Source organism: Pithys albifrons, chromosome 5 (genome assembly GCF_047495875.1).
Source record: "Pithys albifrons albifrons isolate INPA30051 chromosome 5, PitAlb_v1, whole genome shotgun sequence".
Taxonomy (NCBI): domain Eukaryota; kingdom Metazoa; phylum Chordata; class Aves; order Passeriformes; family Thamnophilidae; genus Pithys; species Pithys albifrons.
This window is the reverse complement of record NC_092462.1, coordinates 43025330-43046028: the sequence shown is the minus strand read 5'-3', so window position 1 is coordinate 43046028 and position 20699 is coordinate 43025330. Positions and strand designations below refer to the sequence as shown.

At 39.4% G+C, this 20699-nt stretch overlaps 2 protein-coding genes across 2 annotated transcripts in view; both read right to left on the bottom strand.

The window, feature by feature from the left end:
• The window catches only part of CYP4V2 (cytochrome P450 family 4 subfamily V member 2), a 31930-nt gene extending 17334 nt beyond the window's left edge, over positions 1-14596 (bottom strand). The window contains exons 1-13 of the transcript XR_011697924.1: positions 14517-14596; positions 13660-13802; positions 13066-13119; positions 11326-11451; positions 10971-11147; positions 9055-9245; positions 7518-7672; positions 6311-6414; positions 5885-6109; positions 5454-5574; positions 4579-4707; positions 4087-4168; positions 24-3319 (exon numbers count right to left, since the gene is read on the bottom strand). The gene's annotated coding sequence lies outside the window, so the exon portion shown is untranslated. The remainder of the gene's footprint in view (positions 1-23; positions 3320-4086; positions 4169-4578; positions 4708-5453; positions 5575-5884; positions 6110-6310; positions 6415-7517; positions 7673-9054; positions 9246-10970; positions 11148-11325; positions 11452-13065; positions 13120-13659; positions 13803-14516) is intronic.
• FAM149A (family with sequence similarity 149 member A) lies at positions 14595-19111 on the bottom strand. The gene is made up of 4 exons (XM_071556360.1): positions 18985-19111; positions 16380-16490; positions 15255-15387; positions 14595-14825 (listed from the first exon to the last, which is right to left on the bottom strand). Exons 1-4 carry the CDS (start codon positions 19050-19052, stop codon positions 14790-14792), a joined length of 348 nt encoding a protein of 115 aa, XP_071412461.1. The 5' UTR covers positions 19053-19111; the 3' UTR covers positions 14595-14789.
• Positions 19112-20699: the final 1588 nt, after the last annotated feature.

The window sequence follows — 20699 nt, the reverse complement described above, 5'->3', positions numbered from 1 at the left end:
TGATTCATAATACAATCACTCACCACCTGCTGCTGATCAATCCCCAGTCCACCCCCGAGCAGCAATGGGCCTCTCCCAGTTCATATAATGTGCAGGTCATTCTGTGGTATAGAATATCCCTTTGGGCAGTTTGGGGTAAGCTTTCGTGGCCATGCTCCCTTATAGCTTCTTGTAGATCTCCTCACTGGAGCATGGGACATTGTAAAGTCCTTGATGTAGGGCAAACAACTTATCAACAACCAAAACATCAGTGTGTTATCAACATTATTCTCATACCAAATTCAAAACATGGCACTGTGCCAGCTACTAAGAAGAAAATAAAATTCTATGCCAGCTGAAACCAGGACTGGTACATAAACAACAGAGACAGCTGAAAAATATTTGCCTGCTGTTAAACAGGAGAGATGAAGTAGTCACCAACAAGACTGAAAAGGCAGAGGTACTTCCTGCACCTCTGTCCTTACCAGCACCGGGCCTTAGGAACAAAAATCTTGGCTGATGCAAACATGGACTCACCATAGGTGGGGTTGGTATGTGAACTATTACAGGAGCTTGATCCCTACAGATTGATGGGCTCTGACAGTACCAAACAAGGGTGTTAAGAGAGCTGGCTGACATGGCTGCAAGGCAACTCAATAATTTTCAAGAAGCTGTGGAGTTCAGGAGACATCTGAGAAGTCTGAAAGAAGGCTAATGTCACTCCCATCTACAAGGACTTAAAGGAAGATGCAGAAAATTGCAGGTCCCTTGGTCTTACTTTGGTCCCTGGTAAACTTACGGAACAAATTCTTCTGGGGGTTGTCACAAGTCAAATGAAGCATGTGATTAGGAAAAGCCAGCAATGATTCACCAAAAGCAAATTACACCTGACAAAGCAGATTACTGTTTATGATAAAGGAACCTGCTCAGCAGATGTGGGGCAAGCAGTGGACATTGTATACCTGGGTATCTCCAGGGCTCTGATATGGTTTCCCACAGCCTCCTGCTAGAGAAACTGACGTGTGATGGTCTGAACAAGTGGTCCATGTGGTCGCTGGGGAACTGGCTGACTGGCCACACCTGGAGAGAGGTGTTAAAACCGCTCCCTTTCAAACTGGCAACTTTCATAAGTGGAGTCCCCCAGTGATGGATACTGGGCCCAACACAGTTTAGTATCTTCATCAGTAATTTAGATGATGAGATCAAGTGTACCCTGATACAGTTTGTCAGTGATACCAGCTGACAGAGGAAATGGACACTATGGAAGGGAGAGACACCCTGCAGGGAGACCTGGACAGGCTGAAAGAGTACACTAACAAGAACCTTATGAAGTTCAACCAGGACAAGTGTACACTCCTGAAGATGGGAAAACATAATCCAGGAGAGCAGCACAGACTGTGATCTACCTGGCTGGGGAGCAGCACTATGGAAAGGGACCTGGGGGTCCTGGTGGACAAGCAGTTCAATGGGAGTGAACAGTTTGCTTCTGCAGCAAATAAAGCCAACACAATGCCAGGTTGCATCAACAAGGGCATCACCAGCAGAGATAAAGAAATCATTATCCCACTCTACACAGTGCTGGTCAGGCCACATCTGGAACAGTGTTCAGTTTTGGCCCCTGCTTTAGAAGAAAGATATGAACAGGCTGAAGAATGTCCAGAGAAGGGCAGCAAAGATGACCAAAGGACTGGGAAGCCTGCCATGAGAGGAAAGTCTGAGAGAACTGGGTTTGTCCAGTACGGAGAATAGAAGCTTAGGGGAGACCTTATCACCATGTTCTTGTATTTAAAGGCTGCATACAAAGAAGATGGAGACTTCCTTTTTGTAAGAGGTCAAATCGCAAAAGGAAGGGGTGATGAGTGTAAGTTATACCTGGGGAGATTCTGATTGGATTAAAGAAGAAAAATTTTCACAATGAGAACAATCAGCCATTGGAATAATCCCATTATGTGGGAAGTCATGGATTCCCCAGCATTAGGGCACATAAGATTCAGCTGCACAGGGTGCTGTGCCATCCTGTCTAAACTATTATAGCCATAGTCACACTTTTTGCCAGTAAAGGTTGGAGTAAATGATCCTTGAGGTCCCTTCCAACCTGGAACGAGTCAATGATATGATGATTATGAGGATGTAAGATGACTGTGATTCTTTCAGGTGCCCAAAAAATAACCAAACAGGAAAAGTGATAAAGTATTTCTGGTAGACAGCCAACATTCCTCTTCCCTCTCTCCTGCCACCTCAGAACATTCCATTGCTCCTCTAGTAATCTTAAAAAGATCTTTTTTTAAGCTGCAGAAGCAGATGCTTGTTCTGCTCTTCTCTCCGCTCAGAAATCCACTGACTGAGCTCCATTGCTTCACAGATGTCAGCAATTCTCTCTCTTTCAGAAAGGGCCAGATGATGAAGCCCTCCTCAATGGTTCGGCAGTTACCAGTTCTGTTGTTACAGAATCAACCAGCGCATGTTTATCTTTTCCTTTAGTTCACAACATAAGATCTGCATTGCAAAGATGGTAAGGGACATGTTTTGCCATCACTTTTATGCATTCTTGTCAAGGTCTGTACAATACAGGAGGGAGCACTCACAAGAGCAAAAGTATATTTCGGACATGCTGCTGAGGACTTAAATTTTGTCATATTGGAAAATTAATTTTGGAAGTTACGTCACCTTTGACCTGAGATTTCTGAATAAACTGCATCAAATTACCTGCAATTGTATGAAACTGATCTGCAACTCCAAAGTTAAAGCATTCGGCTTTCTCAGATACTATACCATATCATCACCAGTGAGTAATCTTAGTGTAGCCAAAGAAGAAAAATACTAAGCCAGTATTCAAATGTATAAATTTGATTTATGACTGATGTTTAGATAGACTAGAACATCTTTAAGACTGAGCAAACAAAAAAAGTCAGAGCAGGACTTTATGGCCTATATGTAACTTTTCTGGTTCTACACATAGAATAACAATTTCCTATGAAAGATAGAAAAAGGAGGAATGCCCGAGAAGAAAGTGCAGCAACAGCATCTTGATGCTTCAAACAAAGCAGACACCTCAACCATTTATTTCATTTTGCTCTAATTTTTAATCTAACCTCTGGCCAGACAATTTTAAAGGAAGGCAATGCAGGCATCCTGAAGATTGCAGGGCTTAGTTGGCACCAGCATACTGCACACCCCTTCTTTGTTACACAAAGATAGTAGGCGGCAAATTTAGCCCTTCAGTCTGTCATTCAGAAAAGAGGGTTTCTTTTTCTTCCTAAAATGGGTTAAGAAGCAATCTGAAATCTCTTTCTTGAGTTTGCAGGATTTTGCTGAACAGATCTGTAGTAATGCTGTGAACCTGAAAATATAAAACACTGTTAATTATTATAATTTCTGAACAACACTTCAAGTTTATGTATGAGTTACTTCCATGAATCTGCTCAGACCAATGTTTGCTAACCTGTGTTTTTTTACATCACCTTTTATATAATTATGTCAATGATGTAATTGTTTAAACTCAAGGAACTTCCAAACAAATTAGGCTTACACACAACGACTCAAAAAAAGTCAGAAACTATCTATTCAGCTTTACTGTAAAAATTAAACAAATTGAGCCACACAGGCTTGCTGTCTTTTTTTGTATTATAATTGAAAGACATAGTTGCAAATCAATATTGGGGGTTTTTTTTAATTTAAGAGAGCTTTATACTTCTATTGAAAATGCTACTTTTCAAATTTGTTTTTTCTTCACATAGAAAGTTTACTACTTTGGGAGCTAAACTAAATTTTTCATGAACAGCTGACAAGCACACATCTGTGTTGCCACTCTTGTAGCTGCAAAAATAACTAGCTTGTACAAAAAGATGACATGAGACAAGGTGAGATGAAATGAGGGGAAATCCTATTCCTACCATGCTGTAACAACAAAACCAAGCTTTACAGGATTGCTACCAACTAGAGTAAGGACTAGTTCAGACCAAGAGAGAAGAAACTTCAAAACCAAACTCAAAAGATTCTTCCAAGCACACCTGTTATTCTTTTATGTTGAGATGGCTCTCACTGAGTACTTTACTACTGTTTGATGGGTTAATAGGTTTCGTTGGCCCTTTGCCCTCCAAAGCCTACCTGTTATCAAAACTCCTTGAGCCATCCCTCTGTGGTTAGCAATATCTATGGGAGTCAGTGATCTCTTCTGAGGTGTGTCTCTCTGTAAAAAGGAAAGACATCCTATTTGCTAGTGTGATACACTTATCTACTGAAGTGGTTGATTATTTTTAAGATCTAGTCCAGCAGACTGAATCCAAAGTGCAAAGCTCCAAGCAGCACTAAAACTGCACACCTCTAGCACGCAGATTCCGTAAAAGGAAGGCTGCACACCTATAACACAGATAAAACCCTAAAAGGAAGTTTAATGCATTCGACTTGAAAAAACATTCTTCCTCATACAATAGTCCCATACCCTCCGCAAGACTTAACATCCTCCTCACTACAGACAGCAGGAATCCCTGTACATCAGAAGTCAGGAAAGACCCAGAAATGAGACCTTCTATAGACCAACAGTAGGTATGAATGAAAGCTTCTTTCCTTTTCCCTGTCCCTACTTATATTGTAACATACCTTGAATGTATGAGTTGTGTTGGGCCTTGAAAATTGATTAACAGTAACAGTTCTTTCTCTGAGTGGTGGTTGCTCTGTCCTGCCAGGCACTGCACTTGAAACTCTGCTAAGAGCGTATCGTCCTTGATGCTGAGAGAATTCAAGAGAACATTAAGAGAACACATCAATTGAATCAGTTAAAATAATTTCTTCTTTTGCCACACGAAAGTACACAAGGAGAAAACAAAAATATGTTTTCACTAACCAAAAGCACCAATTTAATGGTTCTCATGTTTTGCAAACAAATGTGAGACTGTTCCCTAATATTAGTCTGTAATTCCCAAACGCTTATATGAATTAAAGTAATAAAAGACTTTACATTTGTCTCACTTCAAAATACTATTCAGAAGAAGAACAACAAGCCAAGCTACTTTCATTCTGGCAATTTATGACTACTCCAATCCGCAAAAAATAGGCCAGTATAATAAGATCTGTTCTGTTCAGCTGGTATCCTTTTCTACTTCAGTCAGCAAAATTTTCTACTTCTTATAACCTAACATTAGCAGATAAAACACTGAAAGGATGCATACAAGTGCAAGGTTACTATCTTGTTGCTTTGTTATTTTTCTCTTTTTTTAATGAGATTTTTCTGTTGTCAGAGTCTTTCCACCATGACCTGTTTGCGACCTAAAGTTTTATACTGGCTTCTCTTGCATTGTATTTGAACCCCAAGAGAAGACACTTGTTAAAACCGTGTATTAAATACAAACACATGTTAAAATCGTGTATTAAATACAAACCAACACAAACTGTAAAACTGCTCATTTCAACCAGTGACACAGAGCAATTTATTTCTAAATAGCTTATTCACCAGTACAAAAATGAACACAACTTACAGAGCTCTGTTGCAGACGAGGTGCTGAAAGATAGTGTTCAACAGCCTCAGAGTTTATTGGTGGTAACTTGTTCCAGGTTGCAGGTGCACGAGCAGAAGACAAACGATCTGAGCTGGCAACTCTATAGAATTTTAAGTGTTCCTCTTTTAGGAAAATTTGCACTACAGACTTCTTCACAGAAGTAATATGAAAGTATTAAGTAGTACATTTCTTTATAGAGCATGGCTACAAAAAGTAACAGCACCTAATATAGCAATTAAAAAATAAAACAAATTCCTTTCCTCGAAAAATCATGGTTTGGATGGCTTTCTTTTTCCCTCTGAATTCTACAATTAATAATAAATCGTGGGTTAGTTCTCAAGTATTTTGCAAAATCCATCATTACTGAACTTTCAGTACATTTCTGAGAAAAGCAAGGAACAAAAACTCACAGTTTTGCCCCTCTAAGGATTTCCTCACTGTACATACTAGGAACTTTTGAGCAGAGTTGGTCAGAGGTCAGAGAAGGTAGCCTACAATGGTTTGGTAGTTTCCTGGAAGATGCCAGCAGTGCCCCAGATGACAAGAGAACACTGTTAGAAATTCTGCCCAACCTAGCATGTGCTGAATTGGGAGCACTGGAGGCAATGCTCTGCTGTTTGTCTTCTTGCTCATTCCTAGGGAAAATGAAATAAGGAATTAGGATCAAGAAAAAAAAGAATTTAACAGCCTATCATTTCAACCTCTGCAAATCACAATCACATCAGTACTACACACAAACAACATCCCTGCCTTCTTATTGCCTTTTTCTAATTGCAAAACATTTTTATGTAGTGTGAATTATGCCACATTTTGAAAACATCAATATCAAAACCTACTGTATTTTTTCTACTCTGGCAACATGCCTCTGTTGGAGTGGTTTTGCTTGAATTGTCATCACACCATTCAAATCACTACAGAAGTTGCTGGAGAAACGGTGAACCTATTAAAAGCAACAACTATGGATTAACCTTTATTTTTATTGAAGGAAGACCTCAAAAAGAACATAGTTTAGAGATATTTAACTTGGTTTTCAGAAAGTTTCAATTAAGATGGTTTAGCAGAATTCTCAGTAGTAGATGGGGTAACTATGTAATTTTGCTTACTTTAAACAGATTTTTACCAATATGACTTGCATAATTAAGTTACTGAATTGCATCTCAATTTACAGTATGTTTCAGTTGAAGACAGTTTGATTCTCAAAGTTTCCATTTTCCCTCTGCACAGAACAGAGTCTTGGCATTATGTATATACACATTTCTTTCAACTGTTGGGACCACTACAGAACAAAGAACCTGACAAAGAGAACCAGGACTGCTGTGCTATCTTTTCTATCTTCTTTATCTCACTGCTTAGCAAGTATGGAGAAAGAGCAGATGGAAGAGAATGAAGTCATTTGAACTCAATAGACAGAGAAAGGAGAAAAAAACCAAACAAACAGTGGCTGGAAAATGAAACATATGCAAAACAGGTGACAGGGAGAGAAGGCAGCAAGCAGGACAAAATAGGACATTTTATCAACATAAACATTAACTTCCACAGAGAGGTAAGGCCTAGTGCCAATAGGCTGGTGGATGTACCACAGAGTCCTCTTTCACAAGAGGCAAAGAAAAAAGAGAACCAATGAGACAGTCCAAAATTCAGAGGGTCGTGAGTAAAGTATTTCAAGTTTAACTTCACATCACTGCAGTTCAGGGAAGAGCCTGGTCTGTTTTCTTAATTCTACCAAGAAGAAATGACCGGACCACAACAAAGCAAAATTAGTTTCTAAGGACAGAATGCAGTCTAACAAGACTTTCTCCATAAAGCAACTGCAGCAGTATCTTAGTGGTAAACGGCACCTTTAAAAACCATCAAAGGAAAACAAGTGACAATAAAAAAAGAATCCACATTTAATTAACCCTCATTTTAAATTAGTTGACTTTAACTCAACCTAACTGGTATTAAAAAAAAATAAGAAGAACCTTTCCAAGTTTCAACCAAGACTGTCCAAAGTTTGCATTAAAAAAGAACACCATTTCACAGAAAGTAATTTTTTATTTTTACCTGCGATGAAACAGAATGAGATCCAAAAGACATACTTTGTGCTTCAGAGACTCTGGACATAGGAATGCTCCCAGCATCTGTTATAATATGAATGAGTGGCAAATGTGGCAGCTTTGCTGTAACAGCTTTCAGTTTTTCCAATTTTTTGTTACACTCTGCACAACAGCAAAAAAGGTAGAGGGAGTAAGAAGAATTTTCTGTGTTTATCAGCCATCATTTGTTAGGGTTCAAAGAGTATTACAATTCACAGTAAATAAAGACTTTCATATAGTTTTAATTTCCCATGTTATTTAAAAATCTACCATAAATTATGTTGTTTATGCTTTCTCTGACATCAACATACAAGTTTGTGTATACAGGTAGAGTTGGAAGGGGGTGTTTAAGAAAATATTGCTAAGAATTTAGAAATGTTATTTAAAAACCTCCAAAGATTTTTCTTCTTTTTAAGCAGCAAAAAAATTAAAAGTATATATTAAATGAAAAGTCAAGTGATACTACCCTTGTCTCACAACAGCTACACACTGTTTCATTTGAGTATAAACTACCATCTTACTTCTGTTATAAATCCAAATTCTTTTCCCTCCCAAGTGAGATAATTTGGTAACTAGCTATTTGTCATAAGTTTATGACCTTCAAAAAGATAAAACAACAAACCTATGAATACTGACAAGCTATCCTTCCTAAACTTTAATATTGAGAGCTAAACAATTCACCTGTGATGTGAAAGTAACTTTAATATTTCAGCAACATCTGAAATGTTAAATTCTGATGCTGCAAGCATTCTGAGAAATTTTGTCATTTCTTACTTTGTTGTGCATTCAGGGTTGAGTGTGCCTTACACTTGAGGTAACTTCCAAAACCCACGCTCAGGTATTCCTCTATTATTTCTATCCTTTTAAAATACATTGAAAGAAAAGAAATTTCCCTCAGTCTCCAAGGATGACATATGCACAATATATATATATTTTCACTTCCAGTTAATTTTCCTAGCTTTTGCTTTTCCTTGCTACAGACCGATAGAATATGAAAACATAAAATTACATGCATCACCATTTCTTTATCCTGTAGTAAACTCGTGAGCTCCTGCACATCAGCAAGACTGTCTAGCTCAGTTTAACAATCTACCTAAGGGTTCTTTTCATTAACAAAGTTCAAACAATGAGCACTAGGAGACTTTGATTCCTGGGTTTCAGATTCAGATCAAACATCATCAGTGATCCCCTGCTAACAGAATCAATTTGCATCCCAAGCCAGTGACTAAGATTTTTATTCTTTAAACATGCTCTCTAGAAAAGAAGCTATTTCAGTCAGCATTTTCCCTTTTTTTCAGCCTCTCATAAAAAACTCCTTGAAAATTAGTATGGAAGTTTTTATTTTAGGTGCGTGTGTATGTGTGCGCATTTTCATGGCAATGTATTACATACTTACAGTGCTACAGCACTGGTTATCTTAAATAAAGCTTGGAAAACTTGGTTATTTTAAGGGGGTAGGGGAGAATCACTTTTCTGAGGTGACCATATTTGAAAATATCAGATACCTGGGATACTAGTTTCCCAATTTTTTTTAATCAGTTCCTCCAATATTCCAATGACGCTGCTCCAGATATGATCAAATACTTCAGAAGCCACAGCATCTTTGATACAGGCATTGGGAGAAACAGGAGGAATGCCACACTTACTCCTCTTCTCACAAAGACGCATTTTCTTTTTCTCCCAACTCTCATCATCACTAATAAAGGAAACAAATTCAAAAGAACTCTTACAGGTTTTGACATTTTCTTCCTTCCTTCCAATACAGAAACATACATACAGAAGAAAAGGCAGCCAGCTGTAGATCATCGAAAAATTCAAATTTGAATGTACCTATGGAAACAGAACCTATCAAATGCATACAGTTATTATTTTTTCTTGCTTGTAGTTGAAAAATTGAAAAGTCCTGTCAGGGCATCACAAAAGAGAGATCTGCAGCTCTAGGAAAATGCTTTATACATGGCACATAGTCATTTGAGACTAAATCCTATGTTGTTACATTAACATAAATTAACTATCTGTTGCCTTTGTCAGGAGGACTATCACATGAAAATTTTTTTTCATCACACTTTGTGTACCTGCACACATCTGCAATACTCCACCATTGATCAAAGAGAAAACAACTTTAAAGAATTTCTGCAGCCTGACAAGAATAGCCGAGCCCATAGCCTTACACATACCTTCTTCCTTTCCACTACTGTGAGGACAGATATGGGTTTTTATTAGGGGATTTTTTTTCTGTTTTCTCCCTACTAGGGAAGCACATTGTAGCAACATTTCCTAATTTGGTCTTCTAATACACTTCTGAGGAAGGAAGTTTTAACCCTTTTCTTTTTTTAATGCCATCACATTTCTTACTAAAGAATGCAACTTTTTTGGGATCATAAAGATGATTCCAAATTCATACTGGTTTCTACTGTCTCCCTTCCTCTTCTCAGTCATTTCTTCACTTTTCTTCAAACAGTACTGCACAATTCTTAACTGTAACTGAGATGTGGCTGAGTGGTCCAACTCACAGTATGACCAAGCTATTTTCACATCAAGCTTTTAATGCCTAAAGTATTAGTTACAGAGAACATGGTACTTCAGAGTTGAAGAAAACAAGAGGCTTACTTAGTAAAATGAGGAGAGAACACTAAGAGTATTCTTAAAGGCAGCAACCCCAGCCCTCTCTTTCAAAAAAATAGGACTAAAAAGGTCTCAGTATGGTTCCTCGGGTTTTCAGAACAACCATGTCTTTGTCCTGAGTGTGCATAAGGCCCTAGCACAAAAAGCTGTGATTTGTGCCCAACTAGTCCCACCAAAGTTTTCCCCTCATAGAGGCCTTTCAGTAAACAGTACATTATGATCTTTCATCCATCCAGTAGCCCAGCTGCTGGGACATTCAACTGGCTCACAGGAAACTTAGACTGCACTGTCAAAAAGATGACTGTGTGACTCCCATCCCTCACAAGACTGCTCCAAGTGCAGGCTGCAACGTGTAGCTCTCCTCACAAAGCTGTTATACACTGCACTGAAGGAATTTAAGATTCTTCATTAGAGCAGACAGTGAGAGCATGTACAGCATAATGACCCTAAACAACCTGCTGCTCAAGGCACTCACCTGGGAAGAAGGGATGCCTTCATTCTACCCTGTCTCAAAATTAAATGTTGGTTTTATTAAATCTCCATGCACCAAAAACCTCAAAATGACTAGTGGTTAAGACACATTCCTCTGACATGGAAGATGGGAGTTCTGAACCACTAGAAAGACAACATACCTAATCTTCCACATGCTCAGTGAGTGTTCTGACCACTGTACTACCAAACACAGGGTCAGAAGGAACTGTATCTTACAGAAGAGAAACACAGTTTATGAACCCTGAATGGGTTCACTGATAACTTTTCATTATATTCTTCAAAAATACATATATCTGTTATTTACAGTTCCTTGCTGTCAAAGGCAAGATATTCTTCTATTTTTCCATCCCTATCATAGATTTCTTCTTCCAGGAAGGAATACATGGCTGAGTGAGATGCAGAAATCCCAGTGGAACTTGAATTCAGTGATGTACGTATTGGGGATGCTGTTAGGATGAGTTTAGAGCCTGAAATGCAGAGCCTGAAAATAATATGAACAAAATGAGAGATAAGCATCTAAAGAAAGAAGAAATTGCATATTTAGAAAGAAGAAAGTGCATATTTAATTACACTGGACCATTTCAGTAATAAAAAAGTAGTACTTGTACATACTTCTGAAGAGGGAAGACCAAAAGGAAAACTTAAAAAAATCAACATACTCTTTTGTATTGCTAGTACATTCACAGAGGCCAGGTAAACATTTAGCATCCACACAGGCATCACTTCTGCTCTGAAAATGCTGAAAGCCTTCATCCTTTGGCACTAGGAGCTGCTTTCCTAGAACCCTGAATAAAAAGGAGAGAACAAGCAATATGTTAAATGGAAACCTACACCATATGCAAAGATCAAGAATACAATACCTGCCAACAGTAGGCAATACACACCTTACATTTCCTTTGAAAAGTCATTCCTGGAGAGGCCAGAGCCTTGTTTAACATATTGACATCACCTACTATTGAAGTCATTGAAGTTAAGCTGATTTACACAAGCTGAGATTCTAGTTTATAAATTTTAAGAGCAAACAGTCAAACGTGTTAGACTGTTCTAAAGGTAGACAAAGTAAACACACCTTTCTTACCACAACTCTGTAAGAAACATTTAAAAATAGATGCAGAAGACAAATAATATCTGCTGTGCCTTCAGTTATCCAACTCCAGTATCCAGCAATGTGAGCTAATCAAAAATGTTTACAGGGAAAGTTAAGGCTAGAATTAATGTTCAGTAAGTGGGAAATCCAACATACATAATGTAGAGAGGTAGAGAGAAAAGGTAAAAGCCATTCTAACAAATATACACAAAATTATGCTATAATTTATGAAAACAGTATAGTTAAACAGTAATCATTGCTTACTGAATTGTTTATCACTAGAATTCACAAAGGATCTCGCTAGAATTTGCCAGTCAAATTTGTAGTGCAAGCAGAAATGTCCAGACTGCCCTGAATATATTTCCTTGAGAGTACCTTTTACAGAACAACTCTTTATGCCACATGAAGCTCTAAGCAATAGCCTTTTTCTCTTCTGATTTTGTAAGCCAAGAACAAAAAGCTTTCTCTTTCATAGATCTGATCTTTCTCTTACTGATGATAATTCTTGAGTACCTTTATTCCCACATGCTGAGACATATATTCTTACATGAACACAGCTGGTTTACAAATCAGAAAAATTAAATGGACAGCCAGCAAGCAGTTTGTAGCACAGCTCAGGAATAAACCTGGCATCCCAGCAACTATTCTTCTGAGTAACTAATCAATGCCAACTGAGTTTTAATGTTTAATCTTAATAAATAAAAATAAGTTTTGTTTTCTTTTTAAACCACAGGAAGTACCACATCCCTTAGAAGCAAATGATGCAGAATCTGCCAGATTTCTTCAATTCACTTTCAACCTCTTGGGCTCGGTTGGTATTGACATCACTAGATTTGAATAAAAAAAAACTAAGTACAGGGAATCACTTAAAATAAATTTCACCCAGTGAAAATACCCTAAAAATATAGAAAAATTACATAATATTTTGATTGAACAACACAGCACTAAAATCTGTCTCCATTTTATGCATGCTCTATTAATTTTCACCGTATCTAAACAAGGCAAGGCATGGCTTGATGCTAGTGAAAATTGCCTCGGATTTATTTAACAATTCTTTTTCCTGACAAAGTGTGACAAGCTTTGTTAGTTGATTTTAGTTTATATTAAATGTACCAAGCCTCTGCAAATTTCCTAAAAGCATTGAAAGCATAGCAGTTATTGACAACATTCTTTGTAATGGTGTTAACAAACCATTGACTAGAAGATAGTCAATACACATGCAGGCCCATGTTTAGAACGGCTTAAGTGTAAGCAAAGAATGTCATGCCATCATTTATGAAGACAAGACAGTATAATGCAGAACAACACTTACTTGTCCCCTGTGTTACAAGAAGCAGTCATCAGGCTGCCTAGAAATTCTGCACATCTATGTAAAAGCAATTCCCATTAATCATGTATGCATCCTCACACCTATTCAACTGGTTATTGCTGGGTTAACATAACACATTGTTTTACATGGCCTAGGAGGACACTGTGGCTGTGCAGTATATGCAAGATATGTGGTCGCCTTCATTTTTCATTGCTTTTTAGAAGAATCAACTACAGAATTAACCCTGAGAGTCTTGGAATTTCACAGTATGTTTTCACTTACAGTAAACCCAAATACTTATTTACAAGATGTATTCTTTATTTTAAAAAAGTCATTATGAAAATAGTCCACTATTATTTTCTCATTACAACCTACTAAAATACCATTGCCTACAATCATTGTATTAAGCAAAATTATTAACTGCTAAAGCACCACTGCCCAGATTTACGGTGCACCTATGATACAGCTCAAAGATACGGATTTGAATGTACAAATGCTGGTGATGCCACACATCAAGAGCAAACCATCAGAGGGTATCCCAAAAATTCAAATTAGAATAACTGATTAAAACCAGTAGTAATAACAAAATTTCTTTACCTTAGATGAGGAAATCGTTCAACCCAATCTGCACACTCCACTTGAAGGCTCTGTGTTTGAGAGGTCACTTTTCCTTCAAACAGCATTTCATCAATCTCCCAAAATAACTGATGCACTCTCTGTGTGTTGGCCTTATCAAATTCCTACATATTATAAAGTTAAATTGTTAGCAAACATGCATGTATACTAAAATTAACACAATATATAATGAACAAAATAACCTGAATCAATTTGTCTGGGCATATCAGAATGCATGTTCTGCCTATTTACTTTGGACACACAATTTATACACAATGCAAAAAAAGAAAAAAATCCCACATAGATGACCTGAGCAAGAGCAAGTTGATTTATTAAAAAGGAACTAGAAGCCTACATTTCTAGGATGTTAACAGGTAACAGGTAGCTGCTCAGGATTAGCAAACAGAAAAAAACCAGTTATATGCTGTCTGGACTTCCAGCTTGCTCCCTGCTCCAGCATGAAGCATGCACACTGCACCTCTGGGACCCATGGCGCCAAAGCTCCCACCTCTTGCAAGCACTGCTCTCCCTTTCTGAGTAAAACAGCTAAGAGGACAAAGAGGGGGCATCCTCCTTCTGTGTGACCTTAGGAAACAGACATCAGTGTGAGAAATACCCTTTCAATGCCTCTTCACTGAACCTGCAATTCAGTGCAACCAGACAGGTGAGCACAGACACATATGAAAATAGCAGAGGAGTGCCTGATGTTATCCAGTGATGTGGAGACAAGTACTTGGCTGAGAATTCCTCGTCTGGGGCACTGTTCATGACATTTGACACTCACATTGGATACTTCGATACACTAAAAGAAGTGGTAATACTCAGGGTCCAAATCACACCTGTTGACTTGCAGTTGAATGCTTCAAAGCACTTGAGGTTACAGAAGGGATCACATCGAAAAGGCATGAGAAAGTACCTCTCACACGGGTTACTGTATAATCCAGAGTGAGGCTTTCTCCTGAAGAGCTGACAGCGACAGATGGGGTCAGTACCCTAAAGGTTAGGAACTGTAAGCCATGGAATGCTTTTTAAAATGAAAGTGGCAGCAACTGCAGTGCTTTTGGATTTATTCAATACTGCCAGCCTGCACCAGACCAGGCATGTCTCAGAGGTCAGCCTCCATAACACGTACAACCTCTCTGCATCATCTACAAAACACAACTGAGTTTATGTAAGAGTTAAATATTTACCGAGACTGGGAAATTTATACACATGTTCATGAATGCACTTTATAACTGAAAACAGAGAATAATCCAATTTACACACTGCCTGCACTATGCAATATTTGAAAACACATTTTATCATTCTTTTGGACTCAGAAACAAAAGCCTATCTTCTTCAGTGGAGCAGGTTTGTTTTTCTCAAACTTCCTAATTTCATACTTTTATTCCATTTTTTTTGTTACACATTAGCTGCATTGATACAAACTTGCAAACAAAACTGTTTTTTAAATATTCAATTAATACATTTAATCATTAGGCCATTATGGATGAGGTACTGCATGTCCATTTCCAGTAAATATTAATCTTTTCTGCAACATTTAAAGAAAGGGAATTGTAAAAGGTCATGTGACATACATCATCCCTCCAGGAGTAAACTGAACTTTCTTCAGAAGACAAACCAGTAGTATAGCTGTTTATTCCAGACCAAGAATTACTCAACTCCGTGGGTGTTGTACAACCACTAGATGAAAGTGATGAAAGTGTTTCACTGAAAATATGACAAATTAACATGAAGAATAAAATTATTTTCTGTTTAAACATTTTTAAAATAAAACAAAAAATCATGTAAATGGACAGCAATACATATTCCTGTTGAGGTGAAGAGGTGCAAGTATATGTTTTCAAGTAGAGTGCTAATGAACATATGCTCATTTGTTAGTACCGTTTACTGCCTTAAAGGCAATGCCTTCCACACTATTATGCCTTTGTATGTATATACATATATATATATATATATATATAATTGCAACTGTATGGGCACTCAAAAATATGCATATGTATGTCTATATGTATTTAAATATATTTACACACATGTACTTATATTTCCAGCTCTAACAATTATTTTGGTTTCTTCAGTTCAGCTAGTGATCCCATGAAAAACCACATATTAAAGGCAACATAAACCTTCCTTAACTCCATTAGAAGCTATCACATGAAAACTCGCAAAACTAAGCACAAGATCTCTACAAATGTTTCAAATACCGTTGAGTTATATATCTGTATGGAGTGTCTTATGTTGTTAAACCTGGTGTACTTTAAATCTTGAGCTCCAGCATTCAAGTATTCAAAGCCCTGGCTGATCCCTGCCAGCTACCACCCACCCTGGGATGCAGGGAAAGCAACAGCAATCAGATATGCAGGCCAGGTAAATCCTAACCAGTGTTGTCTGGAATGAAACTCCTTTAAAGTTAATTACTTGCAACATTGGTGAGCATGATTTCAACTGAATCATGAAGTCTGATTTTCCTTCCAGACTTAATCAGTACCCTTTACTATGGTCTAATACACAAATCCATAACAGGAGTAAAGTTCAAACCCTTTAAAAATGGGTTAGGTTAACCTATACCCTGAATTAGATTGTGCAATAGTCATTACCTATGAGAATGACTAAAAACATGACTAGTGAAAATTAATAACAATCTTGAAATATCTAAGTCAAAAGTGCATTAATGAAGCATTGTTACAGAAATACCTGCATACCAAGTATAATTGTCAATGGCTTTCTGCACGTTTTTCGCAAAAACTGATGGAAGAGACTCTCCGCTTTTTCCGGAGAGACACCGATTTGTGGAATCTCTGGACAGTCCCTTCCTGTAATAAACACAGAAACTCATCATTCCATAATTTTAAATAAAGTTAATTCACACCTTTAATGGAGGGGGAGGAGGGGGGAAAGAGAATTACTCTGAATTCTTCTGATCTATCCATCAACACAAACATAGCTTGAAACAAACTAACTTGTTTTAAAATAGATTTGTTTAACTCCACAAGCATCATTCTTCCAATTGTGCAGTTTAAACTCTGCACAAAGCACACACAAATGTAGCAGCACCTCACTACTGCAGCAACTGAGAAAAGGCACAAACCAGTAATTGCCCACACACTAATTTATTTACCTATGTGTTTCTGTTCAATCATTAACATGGAGTCCACTTTCTCAGCTGTCTCTCTGCATAAAAGGAAGTTACAGATACGGTGCCAAGCAAACAGCAGTCTTTACTGAAACTACTTTAGCATACCTTTCAATGAAGGAAATTTTTTTGTTTGTTTGGGAAGGTTGGGGATTTTTGTTGGGGTTTTGGAGTTTTTAATGGAAGCTGTTTATAATCACAGATTTCTATAATTCCACTAGATTTTGTTATCCAAATGCTAAGCCCATCTCTTCAGAACATACACAGATGTGTAAAAGTGTTTCTCAGAAACATTTCTATAACAATAGATGGGTCTACCTGTGAAAGTTCCTATTTTCATCCCACAAAACCCTCAGGTCATAACTGTGAACAGCAGCATAATTGCATCAAAGTACATTTGTGAATGAGTAACTATAACAAAAGGGCTAATAGTTGAAGAACTTTCTTCACTTCTTTAGACAAGAACTGTAGACTGGCCCTACAATAGTTAGGATTGCTCTTTCTTTTTTTTATCCTATTATTTGTCATGCCATTACACATATTACAAAGATACATATATCAAAATCTAACTCCTCACCCAAATGGGCCATATCACACATCCTACTCCTATGTCTTGTTTAATAAGGCACCAAAAACCTACAAGTGTGAATTTCTCATCAGGGAAGACCTTAAATTGTAAATTCTTACAACAGCAGTGGAACACATCTGCATGCTTTCAATCTAAACATCATACCTCTTTCCCTAGCCACCTGCTTTTGGCCAGTCAGCCCCAGGAAACTCTGTGAAAATTCATGCAGTCCAGTCTCAAGACCAGCATCTATTTTGTTAAAACACTGAGATTTACTCCCAGGAAGAAAAAATTATCTCACTGCCCATCTTCTACAAAGAATGCTGTTTCCTTCTGTTCCTGTACATCACTCTCTGTCATTTTATTTGCTACATTATTGCTCAGGCCACCTTATGAGGTATTTCAAATTTTTTCATAGCTGATCTTTGTTCTTAGTATTTTTCCACAGCTTAGTATCACCACCAAGATTTCACGCTTCACTGTTCATGACTTTACTGGTCAACTAATTCAAAATGCATAGGGCACATTCCCATGAAACAACTTACTGTTACCTTCCGCCTCATACTGTAGTTATTTGCCTGTGCAAAAATCCTTTCCTCTTGTATTCCAGCTGCTTTACTTTCTTGACAGACACTTGGCAACTCAAGCTAACAATACTGATTGGATCTCCTGTACCTGTAAGACTTTCTGAGTTCCCAAAGAAACTGGCTGCCAGGGCGGGGGGAATGGCTCTGCAGGAAACCTGAACGTATAGACATGAAAATCCCAGAAATCGAACCACTAATTTTTCATGGACCTTCTTCAGGAAACTACACATAAGGGTTATACTTGACTGCATAATGGACAGAATCAAAGAATCACTATGGCTGGGAAGGGCCTCCTCTAAGATCTCGAGTCCAACCATTAACTTCACACTGCCAGGTCCACCACTAGGCTGTGTTTCTAAAAGCCACAATTACACATTTTTTGAATTCTTTCAGGGACAGTGATTGAGCTGCCCCTTCCAATGCCTGATCGACCTTTCAGTGAAGAAGTTTTTTCTAATATGCAAATCTCCCCTGGAGCAACTTAAGGCTGTCCCCTCTTGTCTTGATGTGAGATCGAGCAAAATATTGTTTCTGTCACTTTGTTCCACTGCATGATGCTGTACTACATCTCTTGACTCCTCAGATCACATACCATTAGAAACTGACAGGAAATTATTATAATAAAATAAAACGACAAGAAAAACACCTCCCAGCACATCCATAGCATCACTTCCCCTACGCTGGCAAGGGACCGCCGGGAGCTGCACCAGCTCCCGACTGCTCCAAGTCCTCACCGAAGGCTCCACAGTTGCAGGCATTAAATGGTTAGGGTACAAAACAATCCCGCTGCCCGCCTACACCGCGACAGTGCTTTCGCCGCCCTGCTGGGGCGACAGGCCGGCCACGCCCACTGCCCCGCCGCGGCCCCGCAGCCCTCTGGCCCCGCAGCCCTCTGGCCCCGCAGCCCTCTGGCCCCGCAGCCCCGCGGCCCCCCGGCCCCTCGGCTCCGCGGCTCCCCGGCCCCGCGGCTCCGCAGTCCTCTGGCCCCGCAGCCCCCCGGCCCCTTGGCCCGCACTCACCCCACGACGAGCAGCCCCCCGCCGCTGCCGCTGCCGCCCGGCGGGCCGGGGTCCCGCAGCCCGCGCATGGGGGCGCGATGGGAGCCCCGGGCGGGCCCTTGCCTTGCCTTGCCTTGCCTTGCCTTGCCTTGCCTTGCCCCGCCCCGCCCCGCCCCGCCCGCAGCACCCGCGGGGGCCCCCGCCCGCAGCACGCACCCCACGGCAAGGCCGCCTACCCATCCATCCCGGCCTCCCCCCAGAAAAGGGTGCTGGCAACCTTAAAGCCTCGGCCTCAAGGGGGGCAGTGTACATTTCCCCGCTTCTTGCCTCTCAACGCCGCAGCCAAAAGAGGCCCAGTTTGTGGTCCCTCTGCCCAGAGGGGGTTTCCCTCGCCTTCATAGATGAACAAAAATTAATGCGGTGCTGGACAACTGAATAAAGAATTTTCCTTTTTAATTAACTGAGTTCTCCTCCAAACTATCCCTGTGCACATCACCGATCTTCCACAGCCCAGGTGTCAGAGCAGAGCATAGGCTGTCAGCTGCAGATTTACACCAACTCCAGTAATCCACTAGCTCCATTCATCTCTAGCTCCAGCACATGAATTGTGCCATCTGCTGAAAGCCTCTCTTGGAAGAGAATGCATCTGCTCATAAGCAAGAAGAAAATAAAAATAATCCAGCACGTAGCGTTGATAGTTGAATATTTATACCTTAGAAAATAGTAAGTTCATAAGAAATACACATACGCTTTTCCCTCTAGGTCAGGCAGGCATCTGTCCAACTTGATTGCAGTCAGCCATGACACGCTCTCCCTCTACTTCTTGACAAAATATACCTTTTATTTCCATAAACTCAGAGGACATTTAGGAAGATAAAGAGCACTTTTACCTCCTTCCAACAACTTCAGTGACCACAAAGTGCTAAGTATGACAGATAGCATTGAACCTCATTGGCAAATCCCAGAGGAGGTTCTATCTGAAGACTCCACTGTAACAACAGTGCTCAGGACTGAGCATACTTATATGTAATTAACACAGCAGCACTGAATTCTTCCTCTGGCAGTTTGGGCCTTTCATGAGACAGACCCAGTGACTTTAACAACACTGTTGAAAGGAGTCACTTTGGCTCAGCATTTACTCGCTTATTGCGCCAATACAAGGAAAATCAAGGTAGATGACAACAATGACTGTTTCTGCTTAGAGTTCCTAGCCTCAGCCTTCTAAGTCAAGACAATTGTGGGATATCTTGAAAAGATATCCCTGAAATAATTTACCTGAGGTAACTCCAGTAGGCGCATAGTAAATGAAGCAGAATCATGAGAAATTTAACACAACTTTCATCTAGCCTTCAGCAGAAAATTATTTTGAGGCAGCTACCTGCCAGAGCTTTGACACTAACATTCACTACATGCACTCAGAATCACCTCTTTTCCCTAAGACCTGATTAAACCACTGTGAAAGGTTCAAACAAAGAAAAGGGGACGGGAGGGGGAGGGTGGGAGAGGGGAAGGCACAGGGGAGAGTTCCTTCAGGGAATTTTTCTCACCCTACCAAACACAAATGTTTGGGGAGTTTAAGTCCCAGGACTGAGAATAAAGGAGTGGTTGATGGCTCTAGATTCCAACTTAATGGTGGGGTGGAGCTAAGGAACAGACTCAATGCACCTTGGAGGGGGAGAGGCTTTTCCTGGCTTCACTTTGTTTGGGGCAGCTGCTGGGGAGAAGCCACTGCTTTG

Coding starts and splice junctions, on each gene's coding strand:
- FAM149A (XM_071556360.1), bottom strand. CDS start 19,052: ATGCGCGGGCTGCGGGACCCCGGCCCGCCGGGCGGCAGCGGCAGCGGC. Junction 15,388..16,379: donor GCCATTGACAATTATACTTG/GTATGCAGGTAT, acceptor TCATATTTTCAG/TGAAACACTTTCATCACTTT. Junction 14,826..15,254: donor TTTACTCCTGGAGGGATGAT/GTATGTCACATG, acceptor TGTGTTTTGTAG/ATGATGCAGAGAGGTTGTAC.